This window comes from Rhopilema esculentum, chromosome 9 (assembly GCF_057945365.1).
Source record: "Rhopilema esculentum isolate cy_ngs chromosome 9, ASM5794536v1, whole genome shotgun sequence".
Taxonomy (NCBI): domain Eukaryota; kingdom Metazoa; phylum Cnidaria; class Scyphozoa; order Rhizostomeae; family Rhizostomatidae; genus Rhopilema; species Rhopilema esculentum.
The window spans coordinates 7486004-7500317 of NC_142823.1; the positions used below are offsets into that span (position 1 = coordinate 7486004).

At 35.3% G+C, this 14314-nt stretch overlaps 1 protein-coding gene across 1 annotated transcript in view; it reads left to right on the forward strand.

Moving 5' to 3' along the window:
* Nucleotides 1-3847: 3847 nt before the first annotated feature.
* The window catches only part of LOC135689253 (intraflagellar transport protein 172 homolog), a 38252-nt gene continuing 27785 nt past the window's right edge, over nt 3848-14314 (forward strand). Inside the window, exons 1-18 of the mRNA XM_065206415.2 lie at nt 3848-4389; nt 4999-5142; nt 5312-5424; nt 6010-6049; nt 6354-6422; nt 6911-6990; nt 7824-7911; nt 8279-8381; nt 8701-8806; nt 9427-9550; nt 10025-10120; nt 10457-10519; nt 11140-11238; nt 11691-11744; nt 12794-12897; nt 13592-13677; nt 13792-13856; nt 14201-14248. Of these exons, the coding sequence (XP_065062487.2) occupies nt 4351-4389; nt 4999-5142; nt 5312-5424; nt 6010-6049; nt 6354-6422; nt 6911-6990; nt 7824-7911; nt 8279-8381; nt 8701-8806; nt 9427-9550; nt 10025-10120; nt 10457-10519; nt 11140-11238; nt 11691-11744; nt 12794-12897; nt 13592-13677; nt 13792-13856; nt 14201-14248 (1521 nt within the window). The 5' untranslated portion in view covers nt 3848-4350. The remainder of the gene's footprint in view (nt 4390-4998; nt 5143-5311; nt 5425-6009; nt 6050-6353; nt 6423-6910; nt 6991-7823; nt 7912-8278; nt 8382-8700; nt 8807-9426; nt 9551-10024; nt 10121-10456; nt 10520-11139; nt 11239-11690; nt 11745-12793; nt 12898-13591; nt 13678-13791; nt 13857-14200; nt 14249-14314) is intronic.

A 14314-nucleotide genomic window follows, 5' to 3' on the forward strand; every position in this document is an offset into this window, starting at 1 on the left:
AGATATTATTCAGTAACAAAAATATTATTAAGTTTGAGGAAAGATTGGAATACTTTAATAAGTTATTTTCAAAACATACGGTTTTATCTTCCATTAGTACTTGCAGGAGTTTCATATTTCTTCCCAGGCTCTTTCTGTAGAATTCCAGGTTTGAGGTGTTTCTGCCAAGTTCGAAACAAGGAGAAGGGAGGGGGGGGGGGTACGGCTGGCCATTAGTCAGGGGATAAAAAGCCCCGTTTGTCACTAGACACGACTTTTGAATAAAGTTGGAAAAAATTTTTATTTAAGTAAAAAACGCAGGAGTTTTAGCGCTTCAAATACAAAATTAAGATGCCTTTGAGTTCTTAGTTGAAATTCAAAATTCAATAGCCTGTCACAGGACGTTTAAAAAATTTTATCCTTTATCATTCCTAGAACAGACTTAACTATTAAGGGATATTTGATGGTCCAAGGAAAGAGCCAGGGCCTATTTTAAGAAATTTTCAATACTGCACATTTATAATCATATTTTTTTATATGAAATTTTTTTGTTGCAATCTGTACTGAATGTTTTATCTTGGACAAGATCAAATTACGAAATTAACAGCAATGATGACATTTACAAGTAGAGGTTTTGTTTTTGGTTCTGGGCATTTCGCTTTGTTTTAAGTTTTGATAAGAGAGTCTTTCCGGTGGTTATACGAGAATTACAATACATGAACTCTATATCGAAGTGACGAGGAAAATTCACATTTTTTGAACAAGGCAGGAATCTGGGATAGCCGCAAATAGACATTTTCACAAATCCCGAAATTCAATACTGCATATTTTCGAAACCAATACTGCACGTTTTTAAATTAATACTGAACAAAGTGTGTAATACTTCACATTAAAATAGGCCCTGGAAAGAGCATTATCATTCAAGAAAGGAACATGCATAAATTACATAACAAGAATAGACAATATTGGAAAAATCTTCTTCCCCTTAAATTACCATTTAATTTGCATCATTTATTGATCATTATGACCGTAAACATTTGTGTGAACCCCCTCCCTCCATCTTTGATTAGGTAATATGTGAACATTCCCAACCCCAAATGCCAACGCATCGATAATCTTTATCCAGATACAACCATTCTGAATGGAAAGAACATAGGATAGTATTCACATAAAAGTGAGAACCCTCTCAGCTATTCGATTTCAGGCATTTGAAATAATTCGCATTAGTCATAAGTGAAGAAACTTATTTGCGTTAGTCATAAGTCTTGGTTAATCATCGGTCTTGGGCGTTTTTGAAGATATCGGAAAACTATTCAATAAATTGTACAATTATGAGGAATTGGCAAAAAAACTGGTGGAAATTTGATACATCATTGATATCAATTAAATGCATCAATTAATCATCAATTAATTCGTCAATTAAATGGTGAAGCTGACTAAGCTGTAAAATCTATGATGCCAAAACAATAACCACGGCGAACTTTTTATGCAAACGTTCTTTCGAGAGATCAATTGATTGTTGTAATCAATTTTAGTTCTGTGCGAATATTAATAATTGCCTTTCGAAAGTTTTCAAGTTTTTTGAAAAATATAACTCGAAGCAAGGGCGTACCGGGAAATTTCGAAGTGTCCTGGTGGACCGAGAAGCGATGGGTGGAGAAAAACTGTGGATAATTTTTTGCAGGTAGAAATGCCAAAATTTCATGTATCCTGCAGAGCACTGTGGGATCGCTTCCAGAATATTTTCACCAACAAAAAGTCCAAAAATAGAAGAGAAGAAAGCGCAAGTGGAATTAACCCTTAGCACACAGAAAAAAATGTTCTCCTTGCAAGATAAGGGAGCAATTGCTGATCAGCAAGCAGCATCCCAGCAAGTTAAAGAAAACGGCAGAAATGGAAAAAGCTGAGGAAATGAGAAGGAAATAAGTAGAAACAATGAGAGAAAGCAGGAAGAGAAAGGAAAGGGAGGAAAAAATGTAAGTGGAAAGAAACGTAAAGTTCGGCAGAAAATCTTTCAAATTATTAAAAAAAGAATCAGTGTTGACAGCTGACTCAATCCGGGCTGACTCAAAATTGCGTTTGGAAACCAAGTTTAGACCCATTTTCCGTTTAGAATACAAATTGAAAGGAGTTTACCCTGGGTGAACTTAACACAGGTGTTTAACCCGGGTAGCTTTTTGTAGTCTAAACCGGGCTTTCGGATGGAAATAATTTCACTCGCTTTCATTATTAAGCGTCGGAAGAAGAGTTGAAGTGAATTTTGTTCCACTTTTTCGAGCTATTTGAACATTATTTCTTCCCGGTACTCATATTGTAATTTTCTAGAGGTAGTATCAGAGATTCTAACAGGATTTTGAAAGATAATTAGTAGAGCGTGCGGGAAAACAACCGACCCGAGCGAGGCTCGAACTCACGACCCTTAACTTTGTACGTCAAGTGCTCTAGCGCTGGGCCATCTCAGCTTCGATGGCTCCCCTGTGTAACTGGTAAAAGAGAGGGGCAGTGCGGGTGAATGACTTGGCCGTTGCAATCAGTGCAAACCCCAGGTATCTTAGCCATGCAAGTTTCAATACAGCAACAAAAGAAACAGTAGCTACAAAACCTGAATAGAAACATAGTCATTTACCTCTTGTAAACGGAGTCACTATCTCATGTTTTGTCTGGACAGTTTTCTTTTCATTTTAAAAATCTTTATACACGAATTCCCTATCAGCTATAATACAAATATAAATAAACTACTACTGTTACAATTACATCTTTAATATATATAAAATAAAGATGTTCCTGTTTAACGAGGGATCGTGTTTTGTGTTGGGGAATTTATTAACTTTTAGGAATCCCTTCAAGTTTCTTTTAAACATGGAAATTGTGGGGCTCATTCTGATGTTTCTTGGAATATCCTTCCATGTTTTGGTCCCATAGTGAAAGAAACTTCCTTTTGAGGATTCCAAATTGTTTCTTGGGATGTCAATATTAAGCTGCCTCCTTGTCGAATACCTGGATATCTCTGATCTAGTAATAAATTTACCTTTAAGGCTGTCAGGGCAAAGACCATTCATCATTTTGTATGTCATTATGGCCCTGTCATATTTAATTAGATTCGAAACTGAAAGCCATTTACAAATCCACCCGTCCTCAAATTTAGCACTTTCAATTATTGTTTGAGCCCTGTCTTAAAGACGCTGAAGATGTTCAAGCTTTGTTGCGGACAGACTTCCCCATAATTCATCACCGTATCTTAGATGGCTCACGAAAAGTGCCCTGTAAACCTGGTCCAATTTCGACTGTGGGAGTATGTTTCTAAGTTTCCTAAACGAAGAAAGACCACTTTTAAGTTTACACTTAAGCCACTTGTACTGCTTGTTTCAAGATAGATTTTCATCGATAGTGACTCCGAGATATTTTACTTCATGGGCTCGTTGGATTTTTTCTCCATTCATTTCCACGTTTATCTCCCCCTGGATATGGTTAATTCGTCTTTTATGACCAATGGCCATATATTCAGTTTTATTGGTGTTCAATTCAGACTAAGCTTATTTTGCCGCATCCACTCTGCAATGTTCTTACCCTCAGTTTTTAGGTCATTGCACTGTTCCTCACTATCTTTTGCAGAGCATATTATGCTATAGAAAAACAAAAGAATTGGACCCAACCATGAAGCCTGGAAAGCACCACTGTCGGTGGCGGACATGAATATAGTTATATCATGTTTTGCTGGTTGTCATATTCTTAGGAGAGCTTTCCCTGATCCTAGGCGATCTGTGATTCGTTAATGCAGTCAAAAAACTCCTCGTCTTGTCAGGCCGAATGTTCAGTATACGTGCGCACATATGTATAGTCTGGCCGTGAAAGGGGTCTATTCTGTTATAGGGGAAATTCAGAGCATCGCCTTTTTTTTCTTGTTGTAGGGATACTTGTGCTGTTGTTTTTTCAAGAAAACTTGATGTTAAGCAGCCATTGAATGGCGATAAATATGCTGAAATAGATGAAAATTGAGGACGACAGGCGGCAGGTACTCCTTTCTGTTTGGTATTGTTTTGGAAAGCCATGGCTACAAGACTGGTAACGAGGCTGCAAGGAAAGCATTAGGCCAACATTGAAAATATACAGGCGGGTTGAAAAAATTGTTTTTAAGTAATGGATTCTGTGTTTTATCAGAAATAAAACTATTGTTTTGAAAGATAGAATAGTCCTTTAGTCTTTGGACTTAATTGATAAAGCGAAGAGAGTTAACGTTCAGTCTGGAATAGCGGAAAAGTCCAACAGCCTGGCCTGTTCGCTTGGCCGGCTAGTACTTCAAACGCAAAAAGTGGCTGGAAGCATCGCACCCAACATACTGGCATTACTAAGGAAGGAAAAGAATTCTGAACTATGCAGCTGAAATATTTAAAAACACTGGTTTCCCCACAGGTATGTCTCAAGTCTATTGATTTTTTGCATTTTATGTTAGTGCTACTTTTTCGCCAATTTTATTTTGTTTTGCCTCTTTAGATAACCTCGGCCTAATTATAACCTTCCTTCGGTTATGTTGGAGGGAAATTTCATTCTTGTTTAGGCCATGGGTGGTAAAAGTTTTAAAACATAATCTCTCAAATTATTTTGGTTTATTTTACATTACTACATTTTTCAAAATTTTTAAGCCATTTCAAATCACTCTATGGTTGGTTTTATTTTGAACAAAAAAATACACGCGTATATAAAGATGCCATAGGCCTACTTCAGATGTGCTCAGCTACTCTCTTAAAGTACGTAGTGATAAGTGAATGCTGTAAAAATACAATAATGAATTACAATGTTAAAAGCTTAACAGCCTTTACTTAAATGTGTCCTATGCAAAAAATCTTTTTGAAACCTACTTTCATCAATTTTCAACTTTAAAATCACCTTCAACCTTTAAGTTTCATCTGTGATTGTGAATTATGGCCAGGATTGGTAAAAAGCTAGGATATTTTCCAAATTATCCGTAAAAAAGTTTTTGCCAAGGATATCCTAGTGTTGCATAATTTTTTTCTTTTGAAGGATGGAGCTGCAAAAGTTACTGCCATGTCATGGTCACCAACAAACAACAAATTTGCAGTTGTTACCACAGACAGAGTTGTAATTCTATTTGATGACACAGGAGAAAGGAGAGATAAATTTTCAACAAAGCCTGGAGATCCAAAAGTAAACTATTTTAGTCATCATGAAAAAATCTTTCTTTTATTCTCATGGGTATGTTGGTCTGTTTTCAAATGACACGAATAAAGTTGAAACATACAGAATAGATTCAGTTTCTAAAGGTATGAATGTATCCTTTTATTGGTTAATAGTATACTATGTTTTATTATTACAGACAGGCAAGAAAGGCTACATTGTGAAAGGGCTTGCTTTCTCTCCTGAAGGAACTAAAATTGCTGTTGGACAAACTGACAATATTCTTTTTGTGTACAAAATTGGTGAAGATTGGTAAGCATTTAATTTTTCTATTTATTTCTAAAAATAATTCTTATAATCAATAGATTCTAGTGAATTATATTAGCCTCTTTAATTTTGCTTTTTTGGATTGGATTTGTATTGCTGGTGCAAAATTGATGTTTTGTTTTCATGTGAAATTGAATCATGAATGACATAAAGTTTTGCAAATGAAATTTTCATTACATATATGATCTCAAAGATCAGCTGATAAAATATTATATTTTGACAGAATGTTGGTGGACAATTGTTTATGATATAGCAGTGTGATAGACAATATAGTTAAATGAATAGATAATGAAAGATAATGAGATCCAGTGGTTATGGAAAACCAATTTTCATGATTTTTTCAGTTTTTCCCTACAACTAATATTTTTCTAGCCTACGCCATAGACACCCCCCCCTCCAAATAAATCAAGGGTCTATGGATTAACGAGGCAATGCCTGCTACAGGCTTACTTTTTGCAAGAGCATTAATACTTGCAAAGGGTGGGGGGTCTACGGCATAGGCTAATATTTTTCTAACAGTTGTTGCTAAGTTGAGTAATGATTTGATGGTTTTTGGGTTTTGATTTCCAGGGGAGAAAAGAAAGTGATCTGCAATAAATTTATTCAACAGGTAGGCATTTTTATCTACAAAAAGAGACAGAGCTTTTTATCTTAAGGATTTGCTTATGAGAGGCTTTGAGATTAATTCTTTTCCTCAAAAGTTTTGACTGTAAGAATCAGAGACAAGTTGTAAAATTTGCCATTTAAATTCAAATCTTTAAAATTTTTGAGGACATTTTCCTGTTGTAACATTGGCCTGAAATTATGAAAAATCAGCAGACTAACTTTGATTTGGCTAAGTTATAAAATAACTTAGCCAAGGAATTGTAGTTCAAGTACTCAAAAATTAATTTGATACTTTGCATTTGTTTTAGAGTTCTTTAACATGCTTGATTTGGCCTCCAGAGCAGCAATCTGTTATATTTGGACTTGCTGATGGAAAGGTAATTGTCCAGTATGAAACTCAAATTAAGCCAAGTTAATTTGTTACATTTAATCCCATCATAGATAAAAAAAATTATTCTGCAAAAACAAGAGATATTGTTTGCCATTGTCAATGTGTTTTTTCAGAATACATTGGTTTTTTGAAATGAAAGAAAACAGTTCTTTCATATAAAGGATTAAAAACTGAACTTACTCAGGCTCCTAGTCTATGCTGTGACTCATCTGACTGCTGATGAATGTTATTGAAAGCAAGCCAATCTTTAGAAAGTAATTTTTAGCAAAATTTGCATTAGATGTAAATGAGGTGTACAACTTAGGTTGACAAAGCTTTGTTTGTAAGATAACTGTTCTTTAGAGCACATGCCTTGTTCTTCTCAACTATTGAGCATCACACTCTCACTAAGACATAGCTTGTAATTCGTGTATGCTTCATTTGACATGTTTATGAGAAAGCGGGATCTATTTTACATGTGCTATCATTTTGCAGGTTCGACTTGCGAATCTCAAGTCAAACAAATCACAAACAATTTATGGAACAGATGTTTTTGTCACATCCTTATGTTCAAAGTAAGTGTATGGCCTTTTCGTGTCATTGCAGACTGAGACAAGTATATTTCATAATTAAGGGAAGATGTTGCTGATAGTTTTAGGCATAAATGATGGGGTGTGGGATTTGGGTGGGTTAATATGAAGAGAATAACAAATTATAAGATCCATCAGGTAATAACTCAAAGTAGGCTGTGTCTGCTAATCTGGAGGGCTCGGGTACACCACTTCTGGTATTTGTGATGTGGACAATGCACCTTGTCAAGGGCCTTACTTGATCATGCACGGTAAAGGACCACAAATATAGTTGTCAGGGTCACTGGTCCAGTGATCTAAGGTTCAAGTCTCGACCATGACCAAATTTAGAGTGCGGAGAGTCAGCTGCTCTTAGTTATTCCAGGCGTAGGAAATATAGGATGTGGTCACATTAAAAGCATGGTCCAGAATACTACCAGATTTTCATCACTTCTCTTTTTCCTTAAAACGAAACTTCCTTCTAATGTTAATAGGAAATAAGAACAAAAATACAGTCATGGTATTCAAAAGGTAGTCAGGAAATGAGGAATAGTTTTTTTTCTGAAAATGACCCTTTGAGCTGAGGTGCTGCCCTATGGAATGCTGGCTACAGTCTGTTCAATTTTGGATGTCTCTCTATATAATATCAAAGTGACATTGTATATTTTAGCTATGTAAAGTTAGAAATTAGATTTTTAAAGCTTCCAAGAGCAATTTTTCTAAAGTACAACAAACGACGGTGAAACCTCCGAAATATTCCCATATTCGTTATACGACTGTTAATTTTTGAAGTTTCCCATAAACTTTGGTATTGATGAAAAATATTTGTGTCTTTTCAGTCCATCAGGAAAAGGTATTCTCTCTGGCCATATTGATGGTGCTATAGTCAGGTATTTCTTTGATGACGAAGGCACTGGCTTGTCACAGGTGCGTTTTTGTTTCTTATATTTCTAGTGAATGATTGACGTTTATCAGGGCTGGTACCAATAATACTTTTTTGATGCTGACGGCGTTTTATTTTGTACATGATTTGATCAGTATAACACAATCTTTGTCTTTGTTGTTGTTAATCAACACAATCATTGATCAGCGGTGATCACTGCTTTTGAAATTTACAACCAAGTGATAGTTCATTGCATTCCATACAAGACTTCATGTAGCAAAATTGATGAGGGTAAAACAAAGACATGTAATATAAAGATTTCAATAAGATTATATTATTTATGTTACTTTGTCAAGTGGAATTCCGGGAGAATTTCGGTGATAGTGGCTTTCTAATGCTTTCTAATTCTAGGGCCAATTGATTCGACATTCTTGTGCTCCTTATGCATTGTGTTGGGGGTCGACAATCGTAGCTGCTGGCTGTGATAAAAGAATTGTTGCCTATGGAAATGAAGGTAAAGTAAATTATTTTTCGGTGATACAGTTCTACAATGCATATTAGTTAGCCCAAATTCTAGGCCCTTCCTCTCGATGTGACCACACCTTTGGCTTCCAACGCTTGGAATCCCAACGAATGTGTGACCCTTCACTAAAAGGGGACTGTTTTTCATGTAAGGGACTCGAACCCCAGACCCTTGAATCTGTTGTCTGCAACCCCAACTACAATCTGCGACCCCGAAATCATAGTATCTTAGTATTCTTTCTTTTTAAACTTAGATGCTTTCTTTAGGTGTTGAGATTTTTGCATCGGTAGAAAAATTATCCTTTTTGTAGGTCGGGTTCTTCAGCATTTTGATTACTCCAAAGAAGATGAAAAAGAATTTACAACCGCCGTATGCAGCCCAAGTGGCCAGTCGTTTGTTGTTGGTAGTTTCGATAGGTAAGTTTTAGGGTCTGTTTATAAACCCCCTGCGTGTTCACCTTGATTTTTCTTAGGGGCGACAAATTGAAGAGTTTCGTCTAATCTGTCCACCACTAAGAATTGTTTACAACATTCACCACCCAAAGATTTGGCAATCTTAACACATCTTTGTATTTGACATAAAGCAAACTTTTAGAAGTTCAAACATAACTTTGGGGATAATTTTGATTCTTTGTACCCAATAGATGATGATTGTATCTACGGCGATATTGAACATAAAAAAAGCTGCAATGAAAGATTTGTAGTTTTCCAACGGTTCCATTTTCCTTCGCCAATTTCAATTCGAAGACATCAAAAGGAGAGTCGTTCTTCATTTTTGTGCACTGTTCATAAGGGATATGTTTTGTTCCCTTAACATGAGAGGAACAATGACGCCTTTGATATTTTCCTTGTTTTTTGAAAATCAGCGACCTCTTATCTATTTTGCTCATAATATTTGGTATCTGGTCGACGGCCTATTTATTACTTTCTCGTAGATTTGAAGCTCAGTTTTGCAATCCATAGCGTACAAAACTTTGTCGTTAGTCTTCTACACTGGTAAGAAATTATTACCACCATATTCTCACTTGTTTTTTCAGATTGCGAGTGTTTAATTGGACACCCAGGAGAGGTGCATGGGAAGAGGGAAAGTCTAAAGAAATTGCAAATTTGTACACCATTTCAACCCTTGCGTGGAAGCGGGATGGTTCACGACTCTGTGCTGTAAGTTATGATTGTTATGATTGTAATTAGAGTTTGTCTTTCATTTTTAAAAGAAAAGGATCAGTAAACAGGCAACGTCCTGGCTGGTCCAAGATCTGTTTTCTCCTTCAACTATTATAAGTCCCAACTGGAAAAGATCGGTGAGACCAACTATATTGGCCTGTCGTTTTCCATAGAACCTACCTCCCTCCACCTCAAAGATTATTACTCTAAAGCCCCTCGACCTCAAAAAATTTGGACCTTACGAGCCCAGGCCCTTTGATCAAACGGTTCCAGGACCTCAACCCCTTTGAGCAACCCCAGGACCTCAACCCAAGGACCACATAACCTGCGAGACCAGAAAAATTTGCTAGACAGCAAATTTTCTTGCTGTTTACCATTAACACGTAGAAGAAATCCATACTACGTTATTCATAAGAATCTGTATTCATCCTTATTGTTCATTGGTCTTAAAATTCTTGTTATTTTCCATAGGGAACTCTCTGTGGAAGTGTGGAGCTTTTCGACTGCGCTCTCAAGCGAACTGTCTACAAGAATAAATTTGAGATGACTTACGTTGGACTCAGCCAGGTACATAATTTACAATGTATTTTCCTTCGTAGTATTAATTGGCTTTAATATCGTAAATACTTCTTCCCCTCTCCTTTCATGCTACGACCGTGAAGTCTCTTCTAATTTGGTATGTATAGAAACTAAGTCAGTGTTGCAATATCGCAGAAAAAGCCTATCCTCATTTCAGCTGTTGTTTTTTCTACTTTCTACGCTATTTGTTTAGATTCAGAAGCTAATTGGTGTTTACAAAAGGATGGTTCTAAGCTGCTAATCCGGGTTTTACGCTTAATGCGGTCATCAGATGAGAATGCGAAAGGTGATTACATGTTTGACACACTATGCTCTCTCTTTCAGGTCATTGTCAAGAATTTATCTTCCGGTGCACGAGTTGTGCTTAAATCTCACTATGGATACGAGGTAGGCATCTCAATCAGGAGTTTGTGGCAATTTGCAAAGCTTTCGTGTTTCTCGGGGTATTAAGAATTACAGCGTTTTTAAACCATTGCCTTGCCTTAATTCAGAATTTGAAAGACAGGAACTAGTGTAAGCCTGGTACCAATATTTTGCTGAGATATTTTCTAAAATGTCTAAATTGTGCCCGAGTTACTATAGGTCTCGGTAAAACGTGAATCCATACCAATGTGAATTTTTTGTAATTTTGAATCCAGTTATATGCAAATACGCGTTCATGATTATAATGCCCATGTTGAGGCATTCTTGAATCAATGTATACTAAATCAAAAACTGCTACAGTAGACATAATGCAGTTTATTTTAAGAGACGTGCTACTTATGTATCTTCTTCACATTTTCATTATCATACTTGAACGAAATATGTTAAATACTATCAATACTAGATAAATTGTTGAACAAATTCTAAAATCATTGCAAGATTTATTGAATCCATCGAGTTGCCTCTAACCAGCGTCGCTTTCTTCTAGAATACCATTAAGCATTGTCTATTGCTTAGTGAAGTTTCTGTTTTCGTTTAAAACAATTCGGCAGTGTAGCAGACAGTAATGTTTGGTCGCTTTTCAGATCGATAAAGTCAGTGTTATGGGCAAGGACAGATATCTTGTTGCCCATACATCCGATACTGTTCTTCTTGGTGACTTGCAAACAAACAAGCTTAGCGAGGTAAGCAATTTTCTGCAGAATACACTCTTTTTTATAAGAACACAAGCCTCAAATTAGCTAAGAAATTAAGAGAAGATTGAGTGCAAGATGAGGTTGAGGATCTATCAAATTTACGAATGTACAATATACGAATGAAATATACGAATAGAAATTATATATTTATCTTTTATGACTGAACATGTCTTTTTATAATATTATTAAATATTCATACTTGCATATATACGTCCAATCATATTGTTTTTGCTTGTTAATTTTCTGACAAAATATTGTCTAAAAATTTATGAGGGATTTGACTGTAAAATCTTTCCGGGTAAAAGTTTTCACCTCCAGTTGCTAATCATGGTTAAAATTCCATATGGAATTATTATCTTTGTTCTTTCGTAAAAATCAATACTACTAGCACTCAAGGTATAAGACCCTCGTGCCATCGAACTAACATCCTCCTTTTCCAGGTACCATGGCAAGTTACTGGCGGAAATGAAAAGTTCTTTTTTGAAAATGAAAACGTAAGTTATTTATTTTTCCAACGATTTTTTATTGATATCTTCTCGTTTCTGTTATTTTTCACCAACGAAACTGTTTCTGTGTCCTGCCCTTTTTTGCCATGGGCTACGGGCAATGAACCTAAGGAACTGTGTGGTTTAAAGTCCTTGTGTATAACTACTATCATTAGCCTGTTTCTGACTCTGATTGGTCAGGGGATTTCAGACAGCCTCCGAAAAATGAAACAACAAATTGCAATCAGAAGAAGTGTCATACTTTGTATGGTAAAAGTACAAGGAAAATAGAAATTAAAAATGGCTTTGAAAAGAAAATTGGAGTATTTTAAAGCTTTTCGTCTGACACTCTTTCAGAGTATAAAACGTCAAAACATAGATCGAAAACTCTACGCTAGGAAATATATATACCCAGTTGTGGATCGAAATAGGCCAATCAGAAATGCGAGCACATGTATTGTTGTCCAATCTTGATTGGGCTATAGGTTGCCCAATCAGTGCCGCTTGCCTATAGAAAATGTTACCAATAGAGTCCTTCTAAGATGAAAAGGAATCCCTCCTGTCTACACAAGAAGGAGTTTTTTTGGCTTTATTTTCATGAAGATAGATTCCAAAACTAGAATACAATAGAAATAAAAAATACAACCTTTTTTGGGCGTTTATTTTCGATCGCGACTGCCACGGACGCTGAAATCATCATTTGTAAAAAATGAAACGGTAGAAGGCAAATGTTGATAAGATTTATTAATGAATTGACTAATTTTCTAATAAACTAAACACAAAATATTAAAAAATAAAAAAATCTACGCATAAGCAGAATAATTCGAATATGATCAAAACAAGAGGCCATAATGAACAGTATTAAATAAATGATAAAATTATATTGCTAATTTTATCAAAGTAATCAAGGGATAATCAAACCAATCATAAAATTACCAACTGTGATTACTGATCGCGATCATTCTTACGGGGACGAATCTCCAATCAAATGTTGCCGTATTTTGTGTATGCAAAAGATGCCGATAAAGTCCAAGCTTGACCCACTTCTTTTTTGTTAGGTGTGCATGATCTTCAATGCTGGCGAGCTGACATTGATTGAATATGGAAGCAATGAAGTGCTTGCAACAGTCAGAACAGAATTTATGAATCCGCATCTCATCAGGTTAGCAATAGGTTATATACGATTTTTAATTATTTTTAATTATAATTTTAATTTAAAATTAATTTTAATTTTAAAAATGGAATAGTCCTTAATAATAATCAAGGACTTTTAACGTAATATTTTTTCATAGTTATAAAATTGTAAGTTAGGTTTTTAACATTTCTTTATTTTCTTTTAAGCAGAACAGGCATTGAAATCAGCAATATTTTTGTTGAAGCTTTTATCCTGTTGAAATATTCGTATTATTATTATTATTATAATTGATACAGTTGGCTTTCATTCTTTGTACTTTGAAACAGATATGAAATATATGAGTAGGTACTGTACCAACTTTTAAGCTCAGTTTATTTTGTAAACTGGGCCTACCGGTACTATTTGTTTCCAATCTTTTACATTTATATGCTTATATAATGCTATTTTTCATCAAGACAAGATATAAGTTATAAAAGCTTTTTAAAAGGGATAAAGATTTAAACAGGTTCATATTGTCGCTATCACAACTGCAACTTGCATTTTCCCATTGCGCATAAACAGGTGTGACAAGTAAATATATTACGGAGAGCATTTCCTACCGTAGATTATAACCCTTATTGTAGTTAGGGTGGCTTGTAACAATTTTGTAAACCCACGTATATATTTAGGGGTATTGGTGTAGTGAAACATTTCTTAACTAGTATAACATTGCTCTTTTCAGTGTTCGTCTAAACGAGCGGAAGCTAAAGGATCAAGGAGACAATAAGAAAATGGCTTATCTTATTGACCTGAAAACAGTCTGTGTTGGTGCGTTGATTATTTTCCTACTATGATGTATTTGTGACATTGTCTTGATTTTAGTGTTTTCAATTCCAGTGTTGCCTTCGAACTTTTAATATCTGGTTCATTTCTTTATTTCAGTTGATCTTGTTTCTGGGTTTACTGCAGCCACTGTGTCTCATGATGGAAAGATCGATTGGCTAGAGGTGAATGTTTGTTAACGACGCGAGTTTTTGTATTTTCTAAGTAACTGGTCTTTGCAATGATTTGTAAAATAAAATTTGAAGTCCATTCTTGTATTAATTTTCTTTGAAAACAGCACTCCTATGGATAAAAGCTGAGCTTATAATTGGAGCTAAATTGATCTTATGCGATTTTTGCTGCGAACATGAATAGCTGAATTGTCCACTATATGAAGTTTCAACCGTACTCCATTGCTGTGGGATATTTGTAACATCGTTTACTTTTGAATGTTATAGTAAGCAATTAGGGCTATTTTTGCCCAGTTAAGTCCACTAATCATAACTTTGGTATTTTTTCTTTATTTTAGTTGAGTGAAACCGGTAAAAAGCTTCTTTTCAGAGACAAGAAACTCAAAGTATGTTGGCGAACGATATTTTTTTTTACATTTTTCTGAATAAGGACTTTTCAGTAACCTTTTGTT